The sequence below is a fragment of the Heterodontus francisci genome, chromosome 13, assembly GCF_036365525.1.
Source record: "Heterodontus francisci isolate sHetFra1 chromosome 13, sHetFra1.hap1, whole genome shotgun sequence".
NCBI lineage: Eukaryota > Metazoa > Chordata > Chondrichthyes > Heterodontiformes > Heterodontidae > Heterodontus > Heterodontus francisci.
In genome coordinates, this window is record NC_090383.1 from 44364365 (window position 1) to 44384237 (window position 19873).

The following is a 19873-nucleotide window of genomic DNA, read 5'->3' on the forward strand; positions in this document are numbered from 1 at the left end:
GATTCTATATCCCGGGGTATTGAGCTGCCAATCCTGCCCCTCCCTCAACCATGTCTCCGTGATGGCTACTATATCACAATTCCACGTGTCAATCCTTGCCCTTAACTCATCCGTTTTACCTGTAATACTCCTGGCATTAAAGTAGAGGCCATCCATCCTGTTCTTACTCCCTTGAAACTTACTTCCGCTATATTCCCTCTGACTTGTTTGCTTTCCTGTGTTTAGCTGTGTCCCTATTCTGCTAGGAGTATGCGTCCCCTCCCCCTGCCAAATTAGTTTAAACTCCTCCCAACAGCACTAGCAAACCCACCAGCAAGGATGTTAGTCCCCCTCTGGTTCAGATATATACCGTCCCACTTGTACAGGTCCCACCTTCCCCAGAAATGATCCCAGTGGTCCAGGAATCTAAAACCCTCCCTCCTGCACCAACTCTTAAGCCACGCATTCATCTGTGCTATTCTCCTATTTCTGTACTCGCTAGCATGTGGCACTGGGAGTAATCCAGAGATGACAACCCGACAGGTCCTGCTTTTTAGTCTACTGCCTAACTCCCTGAATTCTTGATGCAAGACCTCATCCCTCTTTCTTCCTATGTCATTGGTACCGACATGTATCACCCTCCCCCTTCAGGATGCCCTGCAGCCAATCAGTGACATCTCGGACCCTGGCACCAGGGAGACAACACACCATTCTGGAGTCACGTTGACAGCCACAGTAGCGCCTATCTGTTCCCCTGACTATAGAATTCCCTATTACTATTGCTCTTCCTCTCTTTCCCCCTTCCTGCACAGACAGGCTGCTTGTGGTGCCAGAAGCTTGACTCTGTCCGCATTCCCTGGAGGAACCAGCCTCATCAGCCTCCAAAATGGAATACAGATTTGCAAGCGGGACCCCAGGGGACTCTTGAACTACCTGCCTGTTTCTCTTGGACTGCCTGGTGGTCACCCATTCCCTTCCTTCCTCAAGTCCCTTCAGCTGCGGTGTGACCACCTCTCTAAACGTGCTATCCACGATGCTCTCAGACTCGCGGATGCTCCACAGTGTTTCCAGCCGCCGTTCCAGCTCTGAAACCCAAGTTTCCAGGAGCTGCAGCTGGACACACTTCCTGCACACATGCTGGTCCTGAGGACTTGAAATGTTCCCAGATTTCCACATGCAGCAAGAGGAGCAAACCACAGCTTTAAGCTCTCCTGCCATGACTAAACCCTTTAAATTTAAAACTTTAGCAGACTGTTATAATAAAAAAATTCAACTAAGTCTTGCTATAACAATGACTTACAATTCAATCCAGTTTGAAAAATACCCACCAGGACTTGCTCACCAGTCAGCTGTGCTCTTTGGAAACTCTCGGCTCCCCTCATGTTCTTTGAGGACAGGTAGGAAATGCAAGGAGCTTCTTGCTCCATCCTCACTGAACTCCCTCAGTCACAAAACTCCCACTTTAGCACTCTAATTCAGCCCCAAGTCAGCACTCCAGTGCAAACCCCCACGTGAAAAGGTTGGACAACCCTGGATTTGAGGATACTGTCATCTTCAGTGGCTTCAGCCCTGCTGCTGGCCACAGCCTCAGCAATGGATGTCCAATAACAGCCAGCACTATCTCCTCCATGGACGTTTGGACATGAGGCATGCCTGTCTCCCTCCAGTTAGCTCCTGCTGCTTCTTGTTTGCATGCCATCTTGCCCTACAAGACAGAGGGATGTGTGTCAATGAGCATCGTGCAATCTGTTTGGCTGAGCTGGTTGTCACTGTTGGATAGCTGTGTGTGTGCAAGGTGTGAGATGTGGGTGTGAGGCTTTCAGCGCTTCTGAGTGTGTGAGGGTGAGGTGAAGCATATCAATGCTAGATATAAGACCTGATTGATACAGCTTGTTGGTAGGTGAATGATGGGAGTGTGGTGGTTTAGAATCATAGAAAGTTTAAAGCACAGAAAGAGGCCACTTGGCCCAATGTGTCTGTGCTGGCTGAAAAACGAACCACCTATTCTAATCCCACCTTCCAGCATTTGGTCCGTAGCCCTGCAGCTTATGGCACTTGAGGTGCATATCCAGACTCCTTTTGAATAAGTTGAGGGTCTCTGCCTCAACTACCCTTTCGGACAGTGAGTTGCAGACCATCACCACCCTCTGGGTGAAAAGGTTTTTCCTCATCTCTCCTCTAATTTTTCTACCAATCACTATAAATCTATGCTCCCTTGTCACTGAGCTCTCTGCTAAAGTGAATAGACCTCCACTCTATCCAGGCCCCTCAACATTTTGTACATTTCAATCAGATCACCCCTCAGCCTTCTCTGTTCCAAGGAGAACAACCCAAGCCTATCTAATCTTTCCTCATAGCTGCATTTTTCCAGTCCTGGCAACATCCTCGTAAATCTCCTCTGTACCCTCTCTAGTGCAATTACATCTTTCTGTAATGAGGTGACCAGAACTGCACACAGTACTCAAGTTGTGGCCTGACCGATGAGTTATACAGTTCCAGCATAACCTCCCTGCTCTTGTATTCTATACCTCAGCTAATAAAGGAAAGGATTCCATATGCCTTCTTAACCACCTTATCGACCTCACCTGCTACCTCCAGGGATCTGTGGACATTCACTCCAAGGTCCCTTCCTCTACCCTTCTCAGTATTTTCCCATTAATCATATATTCCTTTGCCTTGTTTGACCTCCCCAAATGCATCACCTCACACTTCTCCAAGTTGAATTCCATTTGCCACTTTTCTGCCCATCTGACCAGACCATCAGTAGCTTCTTGCAGCCGACAGCTATCCTCCTCACTATCTACTACACGGCTAATCTTTGTGTCATCTGCAAACTTTTTAATCATGCCCCCTACATTTACGTGCAAATCGTTAATATATACGACAAAAAGCAGGGGACTCAGTACTAAGCCCTGCAGAACGCCACTGGAAACAGCTCTCCAGTTGCTAAAACAGCCGTCAACAATTACCCTTTGTTTCCTGCCACTGAGCCAATTTTGTATCCACCTTGCTGCATTTCCCTGGATCCCATGGGATTTTATTTTTTTAACCAGTCTGCCATGTGGGACCTTGTCAAAAGCCTTGCTAAAATTCATGTAGACCACATCAACTGCACGACCCTCATCTATCCTCCCTATTACTTCTTCAAAAAATTCGATCAAGTTGGTCAAACAAGATTTTACCTTTACAAAAAATGGGGCAGCACAGTGGCGCAGTGGTTAGCACCACAGCCTCATAGCTCCAGCGACCCGGGTTCAATTCTGGGTACTGTGTGGAGTTTGCAAGTTCTCCCTGTGTCTGTGTGGGTTTTCTCCAGGTGCTCCGGTTTCCTCCCACAAGCCAAAAAACTTGCAGGTTGGTAGGTAAATTGGCCATTATAAATTGCCCCTAGTATAGGTAGGTGGTAGGGAAACATAGGGACAGGTGGGGATGTGGTAGGAATATGGGATTAGTATAAATGGGTGGTTGATGGTTGGCACAGACTCGGTGGGCTGAAGGGCCTGTTTCAGTGCTGTATCTCTTTAAAAAAAAATCCATGCTGACTGTCCTTGATTAACCTGTGCCTTTCTAACTGACAGTTTATCCTGTCTCTCAGAATAGATTCCAATAATTTGCCCACTACTGCGGTTAGACTGACAGGCCTGTAATTATTTGGTGTATCCTTCGCTCCCTTTTTAAACAAAGGTACAACGTTATGTAAAGTTATGAGAGGTATGGACAGAGTCAGTTACTCGGGGACATAGGTTTAAGGTGAGAGGGGCAAAGTTTAGAGGGGATGTGCGGGGAAAGTTCTTTACAGAGGGTGGTGAGTGCCTGGAACATGCTGCTGGCGGAGGTGGTGGAAGCAGGTACAATAATGACGTTTAAGAGGCATCTTGACAAATACATGAATAGGATGGGAATAGAGGGATACGGTACCCGGAAGTGCAGAAGGTTTTAGTTTAGGCAGGCATCAAGATCGGCGCAGGCTTGGAGGGCCGAATGGCCTGTTCCTGTGCTGTACTGTTCTTTGTTTGCAATTGAGCAGTGTCTGAGGCTAGAGGTGCAGTTGGCAGGATATGGCATTTGAAGATGCACCTTATAGCACTCTATCCAGATCCTCAGGGCTTGACTCATGGTATTGATCTCCTTGGCTATCTGCTCCCACTGTCTTTTGGTCGTGTATGTGGAGGGTCTCCTGGGCACTTGTGGACACAGGACTTCTCTTATTTTCCACCTCCTCTGCTTAGGCCTCCCTTGCAGCATCCGAAAGCCCTGGAGTCTGCGCTCTTCCATGTAATGCCATTCTTCACTGTTTCCCAGGACAGATTCACTTGCTTCATGGCTGCCAGCACCTGCTTTAGCCATAATGCACCATCCCTTTAAGAGGTGCAGGCTGGAGCTTTAAGCAGTACAGGCTATCTTTAAGTGGCACTAGGAAATTACGGTCTTGGCCCCCCTGTTGATGCATGCAGCAATCATTCAAATAACACAGGTAGCACATAGTTGGCGTGTTGTTTGCATTACCTTGAATGGACACGGGTTAATGATTACGCGCCCATTTTTTGGGGGCTATCGAATAAAGCCCTGACTGTCCTAGACCACATGAGGGTAAGGTTCCCAGTTGAAAATGAATCATAGAATGATTCAGCACAGAAGGAGGCCATTTGATCGATCATGCCTCTTTGGATTGAAAGCTGATATACAGACCATCAACCCCATTACCCTAATCAATCTCCTCTGTTAGTTCACCAAAGAATTCAATCAAGTTACAAATCTGGGCTGACTTTCATTTATTAGCCCATACTTCTCAAAGCACCCAGTAATTTTGTGACAGATTTAATGATTCTAAAAGTTTTCCCACCACTGACTGTAGGCTAACTGGGCTAAATCCAAATACAAGTTCACAAGTTTCTGCATATAATGAGCGAGCTGCAGGCCTCTTTGCACATCGCTGTAACAACATGGAAGAAATTAAATGTTTAATCCACCTCATTCATCTAGCTCATAACTATTCCATATGGACACATTTCCTTCCTTAGCCCAATACTTGGTTCTATGGTTATTGTCATAGAATGCTTGTTAAAGGCTTCTGACAGAGCATGACATGGGTTTACTGACCTTTGCTGTAAGATGCAGGACAGGTCCCAGTCCAGTTTAGAGACCAAGACCTAGATTTTAAGCAACCACACCACTCACCACCCCTGCCCCATCCCAGCAACAGGTGGGAGATGGTTGGGCAGGGGGTTAAAATGTGGAATTTGAGTAACCCATCCTTATGCCCCGTTCTCATCTCCGGGCTAATACTATGACCAGAAATAATAGAGTGGGAAATGGAATAGGGTCTGCTTACTGAGGAAGAAAAATATATGTTATCAGCATGACAGTTCCCATTACACTTTATTGTCAAAGGTGGAAGATTAGCTACCAATTCCAACAGCTGACACCACTAAATTTGTTCTTCCTATTGTCTTGATGATTACGGAATGGCAAGGGGCAGGTTGCGGCAAGGGCTGGGGAGCGGCGAGGGCCATGGCTGGAGTCCAGTAACCCAGGCTGTGGGCCAGAAGCATCAAGAGCTGACTGTCTGTGCAGCAGTAGGCTGCAGGTATGGTTTGGTGGGTAAGCCTAAAATGAGGTGTGGGGTGTGTGCTTGTGGTGGAGCCAGGCATGATTTCCAAGAAAGGAGGCTGGTGGGGTCGGGGTGAGGTGAAGCGCGAGAGCCGGGAGGGAGGGAGAGTCTAATTGTTACAGTTCAAGATTGTTTTGAATATGGATAATTTAGTGCTGAGTTGGGGTTTTATTGAAGGAGTTAATATTGAGATGGGGTTTCACTGAGGAACTTAATGTTGAGGTAGGGTTTTACTGAGGGGTTTTAATGTGAGGTGGAGTTTTACTGAGGGGGTTTAATGTTTAGGTTGGGGGGGGGTCTTTTGAGGGGATTTAGTACTGAGGTTGTCCATTCAGAATAACAACAGGTGTCTTGAAACCAGTCGCTTCGGGTAGATGGAATTCGTTAGCTGTGGTTGGCAGTCCAAGTAGGAGAGGGAAAACTCTTGATTTCAAACCTACCCATGCCTCTGGGTGGGGCTCTTTAGCCAGAGGCTGGGAGAAGGAAACTCCAATGTAAAACCTCAGCCCACTGAGCCACTGCAGAGAAACACTTAGCCTAAAGAGTGACATCAGTCAGCATGAGCTGATTTTCACTTTAAAACAAATAAGTGTAGGCAGGAAGAATAAGGCCTATAAGCAATGGAGAAGCGATAATAGCAGGTGTAAGATGGCACTGGCAGCTGCAGCCTCAATCCTGCATGTAGGTGGCTCAGAAGTATGGGTTGGCTGACTGTTGACCTGGAAACATCATTTGGCAGCACTCTTTTGAGATCAAGCAACCTTTTCAAGGGCTAGCACTGCTTGCTCCAAATGGAGATGGGTCTAGAAATGGTGACCCAAGCATTGCTTATCTCAACCTTACCCTTACTGGGCTTACTGAGGTCAACAAGCATCTCTCAAGCAGTGCAAAAGAAAGTAACAAAAAGAGCCAAAGCATTCTGAAATGTGTATTGGAATGTTTGTACAATGATTGACACAGATGACAACATGCACCCTCCAAGACGATCTATAGCTTATTGCTAGCTCAGCTTGACATTGATATTGCAGCACTCAAAGAAGTTTGCTTCGCAGGACAAGGTTCAATGACAGAACACGGAGCAGGCTGCACACTTTATTGGTCAGGGAAAGGCAAGGAGGAACGACGCCTATCCAGTGCTGGCTTTATTATAAATACAATTGCAAGCAAGCTCCGCAGCTTTCCCATCATTCATTCTGATCATCTCATGTCCCTTCGACTGCTGATTCAAAACAACCAGTTTGCCACCATCATCAGCATATATCACAGAATTGTTATTGTGCAGAAGGAGGCATTCAGCTCATTGTGTCCACTCTGGCTCTCCGAAAGAGCAATTCACTCAGTTCATTCACCTTCTCCCCATAACCTGCACATTCTTCCTTTTCATTTAACAGCCTAATTCCCCTTTGAATGCTTCAATTGAACCTGTCTCCACTACACTCTCAGGCAGTGTATTCCAGACCTTAACCACTCTGTGTGAAAAAGTTTTTTCTCATCACATTTGCTACTCTTACCAAATATTTTCAATATGTGCTCTCTCATTATTGATCCTTTCAAGAGTGGGAACAGCTTCTCTCTCTCAACTCTGTCCAGACCCCTCATGATTTTGAACACCTCTATCAAATCACCTCGCACCCTTCTCTTCTCCAAGGAAAAGTCCTAACTTCGCCAATCTATCTTCATAACAGAAGTGCCTCATCCCTGGAACCACTCTCATGAATCTTTTCTGCACTCGCTCCAATGCCCTCACATTTTTCCGAAATTGCAGCACCCAGAACTGGGCGCAATACTCCAGCTGAGGCCAAATAAGTGCCTTACACAAGTTCAACACAATTTCCTTGCTCTTGTACTCTATGCCCTTATTAATAAAGTCCAGGATACTGTATGCTTAGTTAACTGTGCTTTCATCTGTCCTGCCACCTTCAATGACTTATACACCCAGGTCCCTCAAAATGACTTGTGGCAAGCCAGAATTAAGCAGACAGCAGCGACGAGATTTTTTAATGAGTCCTTGAAGACAGTTTACTGACCGTCCCACCTGATGCAGGCACCACTGCAACCTTGACAGCACAACCCTGCTTACTGATAAAGAGGCTGTCACAATGCAATTGTTAGAACACTTTTGAGAGCCTCTTTGGGATTGCAAGGGACAGTGTAGGAAGCTTCAATAGCGTGTATACCCCAAAGGGAAACAGTTCGAACTGGATGAACCGCCAACCCACGCAGAGATTGCGCGTGCTATAACACTATTGAAATCCGGCAAGGCCCCAGGAAGCAACAGTATTCCAGCAGAGGCCAACAAGCAAGGAGGAACTGCACTTCTCAACAAGCTCTGAGTGCTGTTTACAGCTGTTGGGAGAAAGGGACAGTGCCACAGGACCTTTGCGATCCAGTGATTGCCCTCTACAAAAACAAGGGGGAAAAGTAAGACTGCTCAAATTAGCGAGATGACCTTGTTAAGATTTTGGGCTACAATGGAGAGCAAGAGTAGTTCCAAGCTAAGAGTCCCAAGGGCTCTTTCATTTGTGCATGCAACTTTCTTGTATGGAATTAGTCAAATTAGTTACCATCTCAAAATACTGAACTAACCATTAGACATGAATTATCCTTTGCAAATCCATGTGACTTTCTCTAATCATATTTGTCCAAATATTCATCAATATAAAGATTCCAGTAACTTCCCCCCAAGTGACTGCAGATTAATCAGCCTATAATTTTCTATTTTATATCTCCTAACCTTAAGGGAGTGACGTGCAGGTTCATAGTGTAAACTAGTCCTAAATATGCCAGTACAATTTCTGTTGCATATTGCATATATGCAAAATTACTATATCGTCTTTGGCTTTATCATATTAAATTGCCTTACTGAGGTTTTGAATGTCAATTTATTCAGCTCAAGAATTAGCAGCAAAATCAGACTAGTAACTCTGACCAAATTTCGCCTTATGGCAGCTTATTTCAGAGTAGTGGAGTACTCCCTTGGCTGGTGAATGTGTGCAATGCAAGATAAGTAAAAGGATCAAGCTGTTTTCAGCTCTGCACAAACCATTTTAGCATATCTTTACTTGTGAAATAGATGACAATATTCCACAGAAGGCATTAAAAATTCTATCCAGGCATGCAGAACCAGATGTAATGTGACTAAAAAAAAAAACAATTTGACAGATTTTTATTAAAGACATGAATGTCAATCCTGTGCCAGGACAAAACATAAGGTCACATATTTTCTATTCTCTCCAAGAAAAACAGTGATGTTCTTCGTCATCTCACTTATTAAGGAACCAGAAATCACTAGAGTAGAGTAGAGACTTTGCACAGTTTTTGTTTTTAGACAATGAGTGTAATTTGCAGATACCAGAAACACACAAATATTGACTATTGCCACTAATACAAACAAACAATAAATGAAAGCAGAAAATGTGACTTTTGCTACCTATCAAAATAAAAATTATAGTCTGACAAATACTGTGGCTATAGATATCTTTTAAAACAGGTACTTCAACCATCAAGCTCGCCACTTTGAACTGCGTCATGGTAACTCTTTCCTTTGTCTTGTTTATCCTCTGGATAAAGTTTGATCAGATCATCAATGCGAAGGATGGTAATTGCAGCTTCTGTGGCAAACTTCAGACTCTTTGTTTTGACCATAGTTGGCTCAAGTATACCAGCTTGCTTGTTGTCTCTTGGTTTACCATTCACTAAATCAAGACCAATCCTGAGCAAGAAAAAACATCAAATTTGTTGTGCGCTTCAAGCAGGAAATTAAACCAGTCCAGGCAATCAGACCAAGTACCACTGTAAACAAAGACCCATATTAACTTTACTTGGAGCGTGACTGTGATCGAGAGTTCGTTAATCACTTATAAAGGAGGTAAAATAGTCACTCTCATGTCTCTGCCTCTTTTTTTCTCATCCACCCACCAACTTCAAAAAAAGCTTAATTTCTTCATTCTTATAGCAGTTATGAACCCACAGCCCTCCTCTGTCATAGTGGGATGAGGAAGAACCTTAGTTTCCCAGATCTTCAGCTTGATTAGACCTTTCTTATTGCCTACCTTCTGCTATCTTAGGAGGCCATAGTCCCTCCACTGCTAACTATGCATCCAGCAAGAAATTGATAAATACTTCTCTCCAATTCTACTACTAATTAGGTCAGAATTTGCTGTTAAAATAAAGGGGAGGCGAATGGGACTAACTTATTTATTAGTTAAATGGTACAGTAGCTTCAGATGAGAAGTCCAATTAAATGCTAATAGGCAAAAGTTGCTGTCAAAGTCATCTTTGTGAAATGTAATTTTGCTGTCTGCCTCACCATTGACTCATACTGAATGCTGTGAAGTTGCTGCAGACAGGAATTAAAATGACAAAAAGTTGTCTTAAGTGTAAGTAAGAGGTGGAATGGGGCCCATCAGGGACAAAGAGGGTAATATATGCTTAGATGTGCAGGGCAAGGCCAATATACTGAATAAGTACTTTGCATCAGCGTTTACTAATGAAGTGGAATCTGAAAAAATAATTAGTAGAAGAGGAGAGGCAATGGGGAGTAAAATTGAGGTGGGGAGGTACTAAAAAGGTAGATAAAAGTTGCCTGGCCCAGATGGCTTGCATCCCAGGTTGCTAAAGGATGTGAGGACAGAGATAGCGGAAGGGCTTGCCATAATCTTGCAATCTTCCCTGGATAGTGGGGAGGTGCCAGAGGATTGGCGAGTGGCAAATGTGACACCCCCAAGAAAGGGTGTAAGGACAGTCCTAGCAACTACAGGCCAGCTAGTTTATCAGTGGTGGGCAAGGTTTTAGAAACAGCAATCAGGGGGAGAGAAAAAAAGACACTTGGAGAGGTTCGAGTTAGTTAAGGTTAGCCAGCATGGATTTGTAAAAAAGGCAGATCATGCTTGACTAATTTAATTGAATTTTTTGATGACGTGAGAGAAGACTAATGAAGGGAATGTGGTCTGTTATTTACATGGATTTTAAGAAAGTGTTTGATAAGGTACCAGGCACGCAGACCTGCCTGCCAAGAATGAGGCACATTAATTTTGTCATATGAACATGGATTTGAAAACGGTTAGTGAAGAAAGGACTTGTTTAAAAAAGAAAAATCACCATGTCCTTGGCTGGAAAGACATTTGCATATTAACAGACAGTGCTTGTGGAGACAAAGGGGTTACCCTCCCTTATCCAATTTAACCCACAATAGACTTTGAGCACCAGACACTGAAGGTGGGGGAGCTCAAATTTCAGGATGTCTGCTGGGATGGCCGAATCCACAAATAGACATGGCCAGATCAGCTGGTCATGTGACTAGCCTAGCCTGCTTGGCAACCTGTTTTTTCTAAATTGTACAGGGTTTTGAACAGAGACTGCAGTATGCTCCTGCACTGAAGACGACCTCTCCTGTCTGGCTCTCTCCCTCTCTTTCTCACTGAACTCCAAATGCACTGAAGACACATGAACCCCAAGAGAGAAAAGTCTCCTACAGCGAACAAGGTTGAAGAATGCTGGGCCCCAATGAAAAGCAAAATCTACCAACAAAGACTCGAGTGAGCTCGAAGAACCGCAACAAAACCTCTTCAGATGTTGCCTCAAACTTTTCCACTTTGTCTTCTGCTCTTCTCTGCATGTGTGTATATCGCGTATGCACACTAGCATGGGCACATCATGTATCCATAGGCGTTAACCGAATTAGAGTTTAAGTTTAATAGGTTTAAAGAAGAAAGGTTGAAATTTAAGAAAACCCGTTTGTGCTGGGTTCTTTGCCTTATAATTGGAAAGCACTGCACAAGGATTCACCAAGGGGGAGCTAAAAACATGCTTAAAATTAAACCTGTTACTGTAAGAGCAGGTGAAGGCCGAGAGGGAACCCTAGACCCCTTTCTCACCTGGTTGCAGCAGTGCCACATAAAAGGCTGGTTAACAAAATTGAAGCTCATGGAATAGGAGGATCAGTGTCCAATTGGATAATAAAAAATTGGCATGAGGACAGAAAACAGCAAGTCATGGTAAATGCTTGTTTTTCCAGACTGGAGGATGGTGGACAGTGGTGTTCCCCAAGGGTCAGTGCTGAGAACACTGCTTTTTTTGCCATATATAAATGACTTTGTCCTTGGAGTACAGAATAGAATCTCAATTTGCCACTAACACCAAACTTGGAGGGGCAGCAAACAATGAGGATGATATGCCTTCAACAGGACATAGAAAGGCTTGCAGAATGGGCAGACAGGTGGCAGATGGAATTTAATACTGACAGTGAGGTGACGCATTTTGGAACGAGGAACAGGGAGAAGCAATATATACTTAATGGCAGAGCTCGGTGTGCAGGAACAGAGGGACCTGGGGGTGCATGTGCATCAATCTTTGAAGCTGGTAGGACATATTGAGTGGAAAGTAAAGCACATGGGATTTTGATCTTCATAAATAGGAGGTATGGAGTACAAAAACAGGGAAGTTACACTGAACCTTTACAAAGTTCTGGTTAGGCTCCAACTGGAGTACTGTATCCAGTTCTGGTCACTACACTAAGGATGTGAGGGTCCTTGAGGGGATGCAGAGGAGATTTACCAGAATGATTCCAGGGATGGGGGATTTTAGTTACAAGGTTAGGCTGGAAAAGCTGGGGTTGTTCTCTTTAGAACAAAGGGGACTGAGGGGAGATTTAATAGAAGTGACAGGTTTAGATAAGTTAGACAAGGAAAAACTGTTTCCATTAACTCATGGCACAAGCACTAGGGGGCACAGATTTAAAGGTTTTGGGCAAGAGATGCAGGGGGAATATGGGCAAGAACTTTATGCAGCAGGTGGTAATGAGCTGGAACTTGCTGCCCGCAAGGGTGGTGGAAGCAAAGAGACAATCAATGACTTCAAAAGAAAATCAGATGGGCACTTGAAAAATAAACTTGCAATGGTACGAGGATCAAGCGAGGGAGGTAGACTGACTGGATAGCTCCGTGGAGAGCTGGCATAGACTCAATGGCCTCCTTCTGTGCTGTAGATGACTGACTCTACCCTTTTTAATCTCTGGCATTGAAACTTAAGCTTGGAGTTTCATGGTCATTCAAAATGTTTTTCTTTTTTCTTATAGTCTCGCTCTCTCAATTCAATCATTTTCCTCTGCCGCCACCCCCCCCCCCCCCCACCCCCCACCCCGCCCCACCACCCTTGAATCTGATTGACATTTAATTCATCCTCCTTCTCAGTTATTTCCCAATCCTTACATCTCACTGGCGGAGATACCCTGTTTTCTTTACTGCACTGTCATTAGCTTCCACTTTCAGCAACTTTGAGCGAAATCGTTAGAGTGGAAGGGTGCAACAGCAAGTCTAAAATGGCAGATACTATTAGATGCACAACAAATTCTGTCCCACTGTGTATATAACCAGCCATTTAAAGATTACATGCAATGCATGTAAGTGGAGCCCACACCATGAACTATTCCATTTGGGATTAGCTCATAGGAGGCAGCAGCAGCGCTGAAGGTGTGGACCACAGGCCTGCTACAGTGTTTTCCAAAAAAAAAAAGAGTGATTTCAGAGGACAGCAGGTAGCTGACTTTTAAGGTTATTTCCCCTTTCTAAACAAGGGCATTGCTTTAAATTAGGACTGGGAAACTATAAAGTACTGTATTATTACAGCTTAAACAATAAAATTTCAATTGGGGCAAGTAGAACATTAAATGGATTAAGTGCATTAGCACAGAGCAGGTCAAAAGGGATAAATTAAAATTAACAGATTATAAAAGAGGGAATAGAGCTTTTATTTTAATCATGGATGGGCAGCTGAGACCTGTTGCTTGCAATTCCTGCACCACGTGGGAACTTCAGGACACCATGTATCTTGGGGAACCACGTGTGTAGGAACTGTCTCCAGTTGTTTAAACCTACACTCTAGCTCGTGGTAGTAGATGACTGACCGAGAGTTTCTAAGTTGTGGAGCAGCTAGATAATGCGGTGCATCAGGGAGGAGCAGCGTTTTCTGGATCGTCTGTTGCAAGAGGTGGTCAACTCACCGGCAGTGAGAGTTCAGGATAATAGATAAGTGACCATCTGAAAGACTAGGAAGAGGCAGAAGGTGCAGGAATCTTCGGAGTGTGTGCTACTCTGAAACCAGGACAGCGCTTTGGAGACTGCTGGGAGTGGCGACACCTTGAAGGAGTGCAGTCCAGACCACGGCAACAAAGGGCAAGGGACTGTACAGGAGAGAACAGCAAAGAGTAGAAATGTAGTAGTTATTGGGGATTCCATAGTTAGGGGAACAGACAGGCATTTCGCTAACTGTTATCATGAATCCCAAATGATGTGTTGCTTCCCCAGTGCCAGGGTAAAAGGACGCCATGGAAAGTGTGCAGAATATTTTGCAGGGCGAAAGGAGCCAGTTAGAAGTTGTGGTACACGTTGGTACCAATATGTTCAGAAAAGATAGGGAATGAAAAAAAAAAGGCAGGTGGGGTGGCAGTACTGATCAGGGAAGAAGCTGTAGTGCTGGAAAGGGAGGATAAGAAACTGTAGTGCTGGAAAGGGAGGATGACCTCGAGGGGCCAAGGACAGAATCCATTTGGTTAAAGTTGAGAAGCCAAAAGGGTATTCTACATGCCTCCAATTAGAAAGAGAAAGCACGCATCACAGAGCAAAGTAAATCTGCAGGGAAATCAGATGTGCAAGAACTATAGAGTGGTGATATTGGAGGGCTTGAATTACCTAAATATTAATTGAAATAATGCTAGAGTAAAAGATAAGGAGAGGAAGCAATTTCTGAAATATGTTCAGGAGAACTTCCTTCACCAGTATGTTCTCGGTCCAACTAGAAAGCAGGTATTGCTGGATCTGGTGGTGGGGAATGAGGTGGGCCATGTGGACCAAGTGTCTGTGGCAGAACACTTGGGTAAGAGTGATCACCGTACTATAAGGTTTAGATTAGGAATGGAAAAGAGGAAGGAACAATCCAAAGTAGAATTTCTAAATGGAACCAAAGATTGACAGGAAAAACTAACGGAACGGGTGATTTTTTTAAGGGGGAAAAGATATTTCAGGTACAGACTAGGTTGATTCCAACAAGGGCGAAAGGTAAGGGAACCAAAGCCAGGGGTTCTTAGATGACGAGGGAGACAGAGAATACGATAAAAAAAAAAGAGGGGATGTATGATGCATGTCAGGTCAAGCAAGAACCAGGCCAAATACAATAAGCTGACAGGGGAAGTGAAGAGGAAAGAAAGACTTGCAAAGAATGAGAATAGAATGGCAGTTAACATAAAAGGGAACCCCAAAATCTTCTAGCAGCATATAAATAGTAAGCAGCTAGTAAAAGGCAAGATGGGGCCTATTAATGACAAAAGGTGATTTATGCCTAGAAGCACACGGCAAGGCTAGAATACTACAGGAGTACTTTGCATCGGTGTTTACTAAGGAAGGTGCTGATAAAATATTGGTAGAAGTAGAGATGGTAAAGTTAATGAATGTGGTGAAAATTCATAGGAAGGCTGTACTGGAAAGGAATACTATGCTTAGAGCGGATACGTCACCTGGACCAGATCGTTTGGATCCCAGGTTGCTAAAGGAAGTGGGAGTGGAGAAAGCAAAAGGGCTCGCTATAATCTTCTAATCTGTCCTAGATACAGGGGAGGTGCCAGAGGATTGGAGTGTGGCAAATGTGACACCCTTACTCAAGGAAAGGTGCAAGGTCATCCCAGTTACTACAGGCTGGTCAGTTTAACAGCAATGGTGGGTACGGTTTTAGAAACTAGAATCAGTGGGGGAAAGAAAAAAAAAAAAAATCAACAGGCACTGGAGAGATTTGAGTTAAAGGCAGCCAGCATGGATCAGGCAGATTGTGCTCGACAATTCATTAAAAAATTCAATTAGATTTAAGATTGCTGAAGGGAAAGCAACAGATGTTGTCTATATGGATTTTAAGAAAGCGTTTGACCAAGTAGTGCATAAAAGGCTGGTTAACAAAAATTGAGGCTCATGGAATGGAAGGGTCAGTGACAGCTTAGATAAAAAAATTGGGTTAAGGGCAGAAAAAAAAAGGAGTCTTGGTAAGTGGTTGTTTTTCAGACTGGAGGATGGTAGACAGTGGTGTTCCAAAGGTCAGTGAAAGGACCACTACTTTTTTGATTTACATAAATGATTTAGATATTGGAATAAAAGTAAAATTTAAAAATTTGATGTTACCAATTAGTGTGGCAGACAGCGAGGATGATACCAATCAATTGCAACAGGACAGATAGGCCAACAGATTGAGCAGATGGAATTCAACATAGAAGTGTGAGGGGATGCATTTTGGCAGAAGGGATAGGGAGAGGCAATATAGACTAAATGGCACCGTTCTTTAAAAAAAAAAAATTATACAGGGTAAGAGGGACCTGGGTGTCCATGTGCATAAATCTTTGAAGGTGGCAGGACATATTGAGTGTCAGCAAGCCAAGCATATGAGGTCTTGGGCTTCATAAATAGAGGCAAAGAGTACAAAAGCAGGGAAGGTATGCTGATCCTGCATAAGGTTCTGGCTAGACCACATTTAGAGTATTGCGTCCAGTTCTGGTCACCACACTTCAGTGTCCTTGAGAGGGTGCAGAGGAAATTTACCAGAATGGTTCCAGTGATTTTAGCCACAAGGATATGTCAGAGATGCTGGGGTTGTTCTCCTTGGAGCAAAGATACTGCCTGTGTGGAGTTTGCAAGTTCTCCCTGTGTCTGCGTGGGTTTTCTCCGGGTGCTCCGGTTTCCTCCCACAAGCCAAAAGACTTGCAGGTTGATAGGTAAATTGGCCATTATTAATTGTCACTAGTATAGGTAGGTGGTAGGGAAATATAGGGACAGGTGGGGATGTTTGGTAGGAATATGGGATTAGTGTAGGATTAGTATAAATGGGTGGTTGATATTCGGCACAGACTTGGTGGGCCGAAGGGCCTGTTTCAGTGCTGTATCTCTAATCTAATCTAAAGATGATTGAGGGGAGATGTGATACAGCTGCACAAGATTATTACAGGTTTAGATAAGGTAGACAAAGAAAAGTTGTTCCCAATAGCGGATGGTACAAGAACTAGAGTACACAGATTTAAGATTTTGGGCAAGAGATGCAGGAATGATGCAAGGAAGAACTTCTTTTGCACAGTGAGTGGTAATGACCTGGAACATACTACCTACGAGATTGACGGAAACAGAGACTATAAATGATTTCAAAAGGAAAATGGATGGGCACTTGAGGGAAATAAATTTGCAGGTTTACAGGGATACAGCAGGGAATTGGGGGGGGGGGGGGGGCTGATTGGATTGCTCTATAGAGAGCTGGCATGGACTCAATATGCTGAATGGGCTCCTCCTGAGCCATAAACAACTGAATCATAGCAGAAGTAGGAGGCGCAATGATTCCTTAGTCCTCTTGGAGAATGGAATGGACAAATACCAAGGAGAATGTTCCTGCCAGGTTGTGCAAAATTAAACTGAATATTTAATCACTTACTGAAAAAACCTCACTGTCTACAACTGCTGGAATGCCCCAACGATAACACCACTGCCCTGCAGTGGTTTAGGATCTTGCTACTCCCATCACAAATAGGAGATGGAGAAAACATGAAAATATCGATGCCTGGTTCGCCCAATCTAAAGTTAACAACATGTATTAATCCCCAAATAAACTGACAGGAGTCAGTTCGGGCTGGAGTGATTTGAAAACTCTTGGACAAGGCCTTTTACTTTGTACCGTCATTAACATCTTTTTCTTCTATGCTGAAGTAACCTAGGCTTGTTACCAGGACCTAAAGTTCAGGTTAAACTGTTGCCACAAAGTCTTAATTGCCACATTGGGGCGATATTATTAAACAAAGAAATAACTAATGCCTATAAAAATGGTACGGCAATTATCATGGGGGATTTTAATCTACATGTAGATTGGTCGAACCAGCTCAGTCAGGGTAGCCTTGAGGAGTTCGTTGAGTGTATCTGTGATAGTTTTCTTGAACAGTATGTAATGGAACCGACGACGGAGCAAGCTATCCTAGATCTAGTTCTGTGTAATGAGACAGGAATAATTAATGACCTCATAGTTAGGGATCCTCTTGGAAGGAGTGATCACAGTATGGTTGAATTTAGAATACAGATGGAGAGTGCGAAGATAAAATCCAATACCAGGGTCCTGCGCTTGAACAAGGGGGACTACAATAGAATGAGGGAGGACTTGGCTAAAGTAGACTGGAAACAAAGATTTTATGGTGGGACAGTTGACGAGCAGTGGAGGACTTTCAAAGAAATTTTTCAAAGTGCTCAGCAAAAGTATATTCCAGTGAAAAGGAAGGACTGGAAGAAAAGGGGTAATCTGCCATGGGTGTCTAAGGAAATAAGGGAGGCTATCAAATTGAAAGAGAAGGCATACAAAGTGGCCAAAAGCAGCATGAAACTAGAAGATTGGGAAAACTTTAAAGGTCAACAGAAAGCCACAAAAAGAGCTATAAAGAAAAGTAAGATAGAACATGAGAAAAAACTAGCACAGAATATAAAGACAGATAGCAAAAGTTTCTATAAATATATAAAACGAAAAAGAGTGGCTAAAGTAAACGTTGGTCCTTTAGAGGATGAGAAGGGGAATTTAGTTATGGGATATGATGAAATGGCCGAGACATTGAACAGGTATTTTGTATCGGTCTTCTCAGTGGAGGACATTAATAACATGCCAGTAATTGACAAAGAGACGAACGTAGGTGAGGACCTGGGAACAATCATTATTACGGAAGAGGTAGTGTTGGGCAAGCTAATGGAGCTAAGGATTGATAAGTCTCCTGGCCCTGATGGAATGCATCCCAGGGTACTAAAAGATGGCGGGAGAAATAGCAGGTGCACTGGCGGTAATTTTCCAAAATTCGCTGGACTCTGGGGTAGTCCCAGCAGATTGGAAAACAGAAGATGTGACGCCACTGTTTAAAACGGGAGGTAGACAAAAGATGGGGAATTATAGACCGGTTAGTTTAACCTCTGTAGTGGGGAAGATGCTTGAGTCTATTATCAAGGAAGAAATAGCAGGGCATCTCGATAGAAATTGTCCCGTTGGGCAGACGCAGCATGGGTTCATGAAGGGCAGGTCATGCTTGACAAATCTTTTGGAATTCTATGACGACATTACGAGCAAGGGTCCATGGACAATGGGGACCCAGTGGATGTGGTGTACTTAGATTTCCAAAAGGCCTTCGACAAGGTGCCACACAAGAGGCTGCTGCATAGGATAAGGATGCATGGCGTTAGGGGTCAAGTATTAGCATGGATAGAGGATTGGTTAACTAACAGGAAGCAGAGAGTGGGGATAAATGAGTGCTATTCTGGTTGGCAGTCACTAGTGGTGTGCCTCAGGGATCGGTGTTGGGACCGCAATTATTTACAATTTATATAGATGATTTGGAGTTGGGGACCACGTGTAGGGTGTCAAAGTTTGCAGATGATACTAAGATGAGTGGCAGAGCAAAGTGTGCAGATGACTGTGAAACTTTGCAGAGGAACATAGATACATTGAGTGAGTGGGCAAAGGTCTGGCAGATGGAATACAATGTTAATAAATGTGAAGTCATTCATTTCGGTAGGAGTAACAGTAAAAAGGATTATTACTTGAATGGTAAAAAGTTGCAGCATGCTGCTATGCAGAGGGACCTGGGTGTCCTTGTGCATGAATCGCAGAAGGTTGGTCTGCAAGTACAGCAAGTAATTAGGAAGGCAAATGGAATTTTGTCCTTCATTGCTAAAGGGATTGAGTTTAAAAGCAGAGAGGATATGTTGCAGCTGTATAAGGTACTGGTGAGGCCGCACCTGGAGTACTGTGTGCAGTTTTGGTCTCCTTACTTGAGAAAGGATGTACTGGCACTGGAGAGGGTGCAGAGGAGGTTCATTTGGTTGATTCCAGAGTTGAGGGGGTTGGCTTATGAGGACAGACTGAGTAGATTGGGATTATATTCATTGGAATTCAGAAGAATGAGGGGGGGATCTTATAGAAACATATAAGATTATGAAGGGAATAGATAAGATACAAGTAGAGAGGATGTTTCCACTGGCAGGTGAAGCTAGGACAAGAGGGCATAGCCTCAAGATTAGAGGGAGCAGATTTAGGACTGAATTGAGAAGGAACTTCTTCACCCAGAGGGTTGTTAATCTATGGAATTCCTTGCCCAGTGAAGTAGTTGACGCTTCTTCAGTAAACGTTTTTAAAGCCAAGGTAGATATCTTTTTGAACAATACAGGAATTAAGGGATACGGTGAGAGCGCGGGTAAGTGGATCGGAGTCCACGAAAAGATCAGCCATGATCTTATTGAATGG

At 43.9% G+C, this 19873-nt stretch overlaps 1 protein-coding gene across 2 annotated transcripts in view; it reads right to left on the reverse strand.

Moving 5' to 3' along the window:
* Positions 1-8739: 8739 nt before the first annotated feature.
* tcp1 (t-complex 1) overlaps positions 8740-19873 on the reverse strand; it is a 71121-nt gene continuing 59987 nt past the window's right edge. For both annotated transcript variants that reach the window (XM_068044744.1, XM_068044743.1), the window contains one exon: positions 8740-9302. In XM_068044744.1, coding sequence (XP_067900845.1) covers positions 9086-9302 — 217 coding nt within the window. In that variant the 3' untranslated portion in view covers positions 8740-9085. The remainder of the gene's footprint in view (positions 9303-19873) is intronic.